Consider the following 7,367-nt stretch of genomic DNA (forward strand, 5'->3'; position numbering starts at 1 on the left):
CCCCCCCCCCCCCCCCCCCCCCCCCCCCCCCCCGCCGTCAGGGTGCTGAGCATGCTGACCTGCGGGCTCGGGGCCTCCAGGGTTTGAAGAGCCGTGTCCTCGTGGACCCACCTGAGGGCACGTGGTGGGCAGCAGGTCCGGAGCACTCACCTGCCCCTGCCGGGGGCGGAGGCCCTGAGATCCCTGGCAGCTCTGCTCAGGTCTGTGGGCAGCTCAGCGCTGATCCCCGCCTGTGGCTCCTAGGGCGGAGGCTGCCGGGGCTCACACTGCCCTCCCCTCCCCCAGGCTCCTGCACTACTTCCGCGGCCGCCACCACCTGGAGGAGATCATGTACAACGAGAACACACGGCGCTCCCAGCTGCTCACGCTCTTCGACAAGTTCCGCAGCGTGCTGGTGGTGACCACCCATGAGGACCCGGTCATCGCCGTCTTCCAGGCACTGCTCCCATGAGGCCAGGCCGAGGACAAGGAAGCAGAGGCGGGCTACTGCCATGGGCCGGGGGCGTGAGGCCGGAGTACCATCCGGCAGCAGCCTTGGGGCAACTGCCCTCCATGTTCTCACTCTCCTCTGGTCCTTGAAACAGCCTCAGTGTCTGAGCTGAGACGAGGCTCCCAGCTGGAGGGAGCGTCCAGGACTCGGGCCTGCGGGCTTCCCACACACAGACCCCGGCCATGCGTTTCTCTCAGACCCTCCTCCCAGCCCGGCCCCCTCCACCACTGCCCTCCCAGAGAGTGCTGTGCCTTTCCTGGCCCGCCCCACCGTGGCCCATCCCGCCTTGGACACCTGCCGCACGAGGGCCTGGGCTGACCCACAGCTTTGGGGTGAGTGTGCACTGGTGTCCCCCACCCTCCCTCACACAGGCCTGAGGGACAGTGTGTCCAACCTCCTGCACACACACGGCCTCCAGTGTCCTGCCCTGGAGGGAGACCACTGAGGGGGGCTGTGACGCAGATACAAGCAGTACTGTTTTCTAGACACAAAGCGTTTATTTGGTTTTTAAGCAGTTAAAAAGCCTTGTTGGAGCGGACCCTTGCTCAGTCCTGTGCGTTCTGCTCAGCTGCTCTGTCTACCACGCTGACCCAGGGGCTGCCGCGGACATAAAAGCGGAGGGGTTTCTGGGCCCACTCTCCTGCATGGCCAATGCCCACTCGGGCTGCTGCCACCACGGCTGGCTCACTGGACCCCGGGGGGCTGCGCTCCAACCACACAGCCTTGTCCTTGGCCAGGTCCCGCTGGTTGAAGCTCTTGTCAATGGCCAGGGCCTGGCACAGCTTGGAGGGGCCACTGCACAGCTCACGGTCCTTGAGGGCTCGGCCCGCGGTGCCCTTGCGGAGGGTGCTGCGAAGCTGCCGCATGGTCTCCAGGCCCCCCAAGGGCTCCAGCGCTCGCAGCAGGACACACGCGCCATCCCCTGTGGGACAGACGGACAGCCTTTAAAGCCAAGCCTCCCCAGGCTGTTGCCCTCCCGACCCCAGGGCACATAAATGCTATGGAGGCGCTGCAGCTGCCTTCCTGAGCACCCCTGCACTCACCATCCACACGTCTGCCGCCTCCACGTCCTGCACCCTTGCACCTGCCACCAGGTGAGCTGCGCCCAGCAGCCCGAACGCCTGACCACTAGCTAGGGAGAACCTATGTTTAAAAAAGCATGGTGGGCGCTGGTAGCCGGCCTCCCTGGCTTCATCTGGTTTGATGAGTGGCAGCACCTGTGAGGCTGGCCAAGGAAATCCCAGAGAGCCGGTCGTCTGAGCACTGTCATCCCACCAGGAAGCAGGAAGCCTCAGGCCTGGGCGAGCCTCTGACGCTCGCCCATCTGCCTCATCCACTGGTGTGTGTGGGGGAAGCTGGAAGGTTGGCTCAGAGCAGCTAGCAGTGTGCTCATGATACTGGGTGAGTCTGCCCAGTGATCCAGGGAAGAAACTGCGCGGGAGGAGATGCCAACACAGAGCCCCCTCCCCCAGGATCCCTTCTAGCCGCGGCGCTTCTACCAGCAGTCCAAGTTACTTTAAGTTTTGTTTTGTTTCTAGTGTCTCCACACTGGACGTGGAACTCAAAAGTCCAAACCCTTGAGATCGGGTCCCACGCTCTGCCGGCTGAGCCAGCCAGGTGCCCCAGTCCAAGGGGCTCACTCAAGAGGATGCATCTGCCTGAACTCCCTGAGCCCTGGCCAGAACTCTGACCCTCCAGCAAGGTTGCTTTCCTGACTGGGCCAACCCCCAGGGGCTCTGAGAGGCTCAGCTGGCCAGGCCAGTTTCCACCCTTGGACCTTGGCCACAAGGGTCTCCCCATTGGCAGACCGGGAGCCCCGAGTGGACACAGCAGCCAAGCCCTGTCAAGTAACCAGCAGCTGGCAAGTGTTGGGGGTTTTGTGACCAGATGCCCCTTAACCAGCCAGTTATATACTTGGGGTACACCAAACCTTGGGAGTTCTGTGCCTCTGTGATTCCTGGGCTCCTCTCAGCCCACCAGCCTCAGGGCTTCCTGTGGGTGCCACGCATGTCCCTCACTGTCCCACATGGGGTGAAGGAGCAGCCTGCCCCTCCATCCCCACACCCCTATCCTGGAGTGCATCTGAGTCCCTCATCCCAATGAAAACACGACACCACCCCTAACCTCTTCCTGTCAGGTCTCCCCATCCTTACCCACTAGTCCTCTGTCTACACTACCTGCCTCCTGGTGGTTTATATGCCGCCACCACCCCGAGAGCAGGCAGGCAACGACCATGTCCTTGGCCTCCCCTCTCCCTCACTCTGTCTGGATGACCCTGGCCTTCACTGTCTGTACCCGTGCGGTTTCCTGCCCCCTTGACCTGGATGGTCACATGTCCATAAAGTAACGTGCCACCTCCAATGTCTGCCCTGCCCAATGTACTCCCCCCCCCATCCCACCAAATGCCAGGCTTCTCCCTTTCCTGTTGACCATAGCCCTGGGCATCACTAGACTCAGTGTCTCTCCTTGTCTGAGTCCGGTCCCACTACACAAGACAGGGTTGGTTCTATTGCTAAAGAAAAGCCAGACAACCAAAGTAAGCTCTCCAGAACGATAAGAGGACCCTCACGGATGGTCCCTACCGTCCTCCGATGTCCAGTCACTCAGCTTCACTCGACACCTGCTTTGTGCTGGGCACAGGACCAATCTTGGGTCCCCTGTAGGTCCTTCAGCCCCTGTGGCTCTGACACTGCACATGTCCAGCTGTCTACTCGGTGCAATCACAACTCCCAGGTCACTGGAATCACTCAGATGTGTGTGACACAAAGCGTACCAGACCCCAAGCTTCTTACTGGTCTCCTCAAGCATTTGCTCTTCTTGGGATGGGCAGTGGGGAGGCTGAACAGACACAAGAGGCTGGGACTGGCTAGCCAGAGTGGGCCAGGCAAACCCTGTTCCCGTTCATCAGTGCGTCTGGCAGGACAATGCTGTGGGCTCTTCCTTCTGAGCACAGACCTTCCGGAAAACAGCCACCTGCTCACAGTGGGACAGAGGCTGCCCCAGAGCAGGTCTCACAGGGTGTGTGGGTTCTCCTGGGAGCTCTAGACCAGCATCTCTCTACTTGGCACTACTGACATTTGGGGCCAGATGATTGGGGTGGGGGGCATTCTGTGCCTTGTGAGCTAGTCCGCATCATGCCTGGCCTCCACGTGCTAGATGCCAGTAGCACATCCCCAGCTGAGATGACCACACGTCTTTGGACACTGCCTCCCCCCAGGTGGCAAAATCATCCCCAGCTGAGAAGGATTCATACCCCGTAGCTGACCGCCTGGCGAGGCTCTGGCTTGAGCCCAACTCAACCCAAACTCATACCATCCTCATTTCCCCAGCCCCTCCCAGGTCCACCCTGGGTCATAGAAGACACCACCTTTGAGATCTGTGACCATCGGTGTCCTTGTGGAACCTGTCAGCTCCATGTTCAGGTCAGTGACCTGACCTCTATCCAGTGCGGGCCCCTGGCACCTATAACCACCCTGAGAGCATAGCCAGAGTTCCTAAAACCCAACCTAGCTTAGCAGTGACACCTCCTTGCTTCGACACCTGCCCCGGCCTGGTCCTCCCAGGGATGTCCGAGCTGCCGATTGAGGGGACTCTGCCCGTGGCCCCCTGTTGCCCCAAGCAGCAGCACCCAGCACCGCTCACCTCGGCTGGAGACGTTCATGCAGAAGTACATGCCGTAGATGATATACACATACAGAGTTCCGGGCTTCATGAACATGCCACGGTTGCGGGGGGTCTGCCGGCCACCCCTAGAGTGGGCGGCTTCATCCTCTGGCCCCAAGTATGCCTCCGTCTCCACAATGCGGCCACGCAGCTCTGTGCCATCATCAAGTCGTCGGACCAGGACCTGTGGGCAGTCTGTTTTCTCAGAGCAGGGAGGGGCGGGGGTACACTCAACCGTGACAGCCCACAGCCTGGGCCTCATCTCCCCAGTTCAGGGGGGAGGGCACCCAAGTCCAGCCAGGCCCCTACTGTCCCCTCTGTCCTGCTCACTGCTCCCGGGAACACAGGCCCTGCTAAGTATCCTGTCTACAGGTGGCAGTTATGTTAAGCTCCTGCCAGGGCCAGGCTGGAAACCAGGACTAGTGAATTCACACACTTCAAATCTTGGTGGGGCCCTCCATCTCCCTGCCCCCTCCTCCCCTAGCTCCCTTGGGCTTAAATGCTTAGCCAGGGGTAGGGCAGCATGGAGGGCACAGGGCCCCAATGTTGTCCCCACACAGCTGCCCAGAACGCCCAGAGCGTGTGTGGCCCCTTCCACCTGGACTGACCACAAAGGACCATCCTACTTAGCTCCCACCCACCTGGCCCTGAAAGGCCTTTCTGAGCAGCAGGACCAGCTGCCCTGCAGTGCCCCTGGCCTGGACCACGGCCCTGGGTGTAGCCAGCTCCACAAGGAGTGGGTCAGTGCAGGCACTATGCTAGGGAGATGAGCTGGCCGCAGTCGGCTCAGCCAGCACCCTGGGCAGGGGCGAGGCCCAGAAGGGCCAGCTGAGGACAGGGCAGGGGGTAGTTGCCAGGGGCTATCACTGGAGGGGCGAGTGCTCTCGGGTCCACAGAGCACCTAGGAGAGCAGTCCAGCCCACAGGGGAGCCAGGGAGAGCCTGTGGAGTGCTGAGTGTCGGGGAACGGAGTCTTCTTCAGCCTGAAGACTTTCCGCCTGCTCCTTGGCCACATGATAATACCTGTCCCAGAAATGCCCGCGCCAGGGGGACAGCAGGCTGGTCGAAAAACTCAGATCCCAGCTGTGCAGAGTGGCTTTTTGGGCCTGAAAAGTAGATGCTGCGCTGGGGTCCCAGGGCTGCAGGCGGCCCCAAGCAGGGCTCCATAGGCGAAAGCGTCTGGGCTCTGTCTGGCAGTCTCTGAGGCTGTTCTGCTTCTGACAGTCGCTGTTTTTTTTGCCCCATTCTGCGGGAAAGCTGTAAGGGGAACAGACAAATCCTCTGACTAGGTTTTGGAGTGAAGTCAAGACCGTGCAGTTGAAGGACCGTATTCGACTGCTTGCCTTGTCTGTAAAATGGAGGCAGCCCCCTGTGGGTTGTTGGAAGGTGCAAACAGAATGCTGTACCCATGGACTCAGCCCCACGCTGGGCCCCAGGCGGCCTTGGGAAGTGCCTGCACGTGAGGACAGGCTGTCGGTGGCGGGGACGGAGTAGCCACTCTGATCCACACACCGTCCATGTGCAGAAGATGCACAGGGTGATGGCAACGCACTGCAGGGCCCGAGGAGGGACAGTGGGCACCGGGGCCTCAGACAGGAGTGCGGGCACCCTGCCTGCCACTCACTACATGGACCCCAAACAAACTTCTGCTCTTGTTTCTGGAACCCAGCCCTTTGCACTGACCCTGACCAGGAATCAATTGGTTTTTTATATTTATTTATTTAAGTAATCTCTACACCCGACATGGGGCTCAAACTCATGACTCCAAGATCAAGAGTCGCAGGCTCTTCCAACACAGCCAGCCAGGTGCCCCCTAACCAGGAACTGAAAAGCACAGCCATGACCTTGATGGGGCTTGGTGAAGGAATGTTTGTGTTCTCTGCACTCCCTCCCACCCGGCTGAGCTGTTGGTAGGGCCCCCACCGTGCCAACCCTTCCTCAGAATGGCCAGGAAGGCCTGAACACACAGCTGGGGGGGCACCGGGCTGCCTCTTTGCTCCAACCCAAGTGCTCAGGGCATGACCCCTGCTGAGTCCCCAGCTATCCTCACTCTCACGGCCAGGACATCCTAAGGATAAGGAGGAGGTGGGGCAAAGCCGAGATCTCCCAAGGGACAAGACCCCACCTCCGACGTGCTGCCGAGAAACCTGACCACACACCCTCAGCTGTTCTGGGACCAGCTGCTCTACCAGTGGGACGCCATGAAGAGCAGGTGAGCAGCGGGGCCCGGAAACTCCCTCGACAAGGGCTAGTTTTCAGTAGTACCCACATCTCCTTGGCATGTGACAGACCCATTATTTTTAACAGAAGTGCTGACGTTCCATACTGAAAGGAGACTGCCAGTCTACTGAGAGTGGACGCTGACGTGACCGTCGTTGCAGCCCAGCCCATCTGCCAATACCCGCCATGGGCTCAGACGCTGGGACGCTGCCACCCGGAGTCTGGCCCCCTGCCTGCCTCATGGCACTTGGGTCATTCTGGGTCAGCCCTGGCCCACCCTGGGTGGTGAGGGACTCAAAACTGTCCACGGACTGAGACTCAGAAAGGCCTCAGTTTCCCTATTATAGACCTAGAATCTCAACCCGCCTCACAGGCCTTTGTGGTGGTTTGGCCCCAGGACTAAGTGGCAGGAGTGACCCCTGCTACTGCATTCAAGTGAGCCTTGACTCAAATCGTGTACCTGGGCACGTCTAAGCACCCGTGGCCCTGGTTAGAAATGAGGGCTCCCTCAAGAAAGGGCCCGGGAAGATGACCTCAAGTGTCTGTGCCTCTGTTTTCTCACCTGTAGAAAGGAGCCCGCATCTGTGGCCCAAGATGGTTCTGAGAATAAAGTGAGAGAAGTCGGGTAGGCATGTCGCTGGCATGCAGCAAGCCCTCAATGAATGACCGTTAGGAAGAAACACGCTCCACCCAGGATGTCTCCAGGCAGAACCTGAGAACTAGGGTCTCCTGCCCGAGCGGGTCCAGCCGGTGGAGGGCACACCTGGGTAAACCAGGGTTAGTGACCACAGACACTGCACTGATCCGGTGTCACTGACACTGACGTGGGGAGCGTGAGAAAGTTCCCCCCCTGGGCCAACCCAGGTCAGTTCCGCAGCGGCCTGGCCCCGCGGCAGGAGGTGTGTGAGCGAGGCCTCGGTGCACAGCACTGAACCAGGAACCCGGGCTCGGGGCTGCTCCCAGACTTCACTGGCAACCGCGGGTCGGGCCTCGAC

The 7,367-nt window shown here is 60.4% G+C and overlaps 2 protein-coding genes and 1 long non-coding RNA gene across 9 annotated transcripts in view; 2 read left to right on the forward strand and 1 right to left on the reverse strand.

Moving 5' to 3' along the window:
* Positions 1-2,848, forward strand: part of NPRL3 (NPR3 like, GATOR1 complex subunit) — a 38,129-nt gene extending 35,281 nt beyond the window's left edge. For 6 of the 7 annotated variants that reach the window (XM_040635650.1, XM_040635652.1, XM_040635653.1 and 3 more), the window contains 2 exons: positions 286-822; positions 2,029-2,848. In XM_040635650.1, coding sequence (XP_040491584.1) covers positions 286-451 — 166 coding nt within the window. In that variant the 3' untranslated portion in view covers positions 452-822; positions 2,029-2,848. Of the gene's footprint in view, positions 1-285; positions 1,026-2,028 lie in introns of those variants that run through there. The other variant, XM_040635651.1, reaches the window with a different exon arrangement.
* MPG (N-methylpurine DNA glycosylase) lies at positions 968-7,079 on the reverse strand. The gene is made up of 4 exons (XM_008696689.2): positions 6,935-7,079; positions 5,176-5,409; positions 4,133-4,337; positions 968-1,412 (listed from the first exon to the last, which is right to left on the reverse strand). Exons 2-4 carry the CDS (start codon positions 5,395-5,397, stop codon positions 1,036-1,038), a joined length of 804 nt encoding a protein of 267 aa, XP_008694911.1. The 5' UTR covers positions 5,398-5,409; positions 6,935-7,079; the 3' UTR covers positions 968-1,035.
* LOC121103887 lies at positions 5,416-6,736 on the forward strand. The gene is made up of 2 exons (XR_005836174.1): positions 5,416-6,364; positions 6,460-6,736. It is a non-coding gene; the product is annotated as an uncharacterized LOC121103887 (long non-coding RNA).
* Positions 7,080-7,367: the final 288 nt, after the last annotated feature.

The sequence above is a fragment of the Ursus maritimus genome, unplaced genomic scaffold, assembly GCF_017311325.1.
Source record: "Ursus maritimus isolate PB19 unplaced genomic scaffold, ASM1731132v1 scaffold_2, whole genome shotgun sequence".
In the NCBI taxonomy this organism is placed as follows: domain Eukaryota; kingdom Metazoa; phylum Chordata; class Mammalia; order Carnivora; family Ursidae; genus Ursus; species Ursus maritimus.

What these genes read in the sequence shown, in the direction of transcription:
- MPG (XM_008696689.2), bottom strand. Translation starts at nt 5,397, where the DNA reads ATGGGGCAAAAAAAACAGCGACTGTCAGAAGCAGAACAGCCTCAGAGA. An exon ending in CGCGGGCATTTCTGGGACAG is followed by an intron (nt 4,338 to 5,175) that starts GTATTATCATGT and finishes GACTGCCCACAG; the next exon opens with GTCCTGGTCCGACGACTTGA. An exon ending in CATGAACGTCTCCAGCCGAG is followed by an intron (nt 1,413 to 4,132) that starts GTGAGCGGTGCT and finishes TCTGTCCCACAG; the next exon opens with GGGATGGCGCGTGTGTCCTG.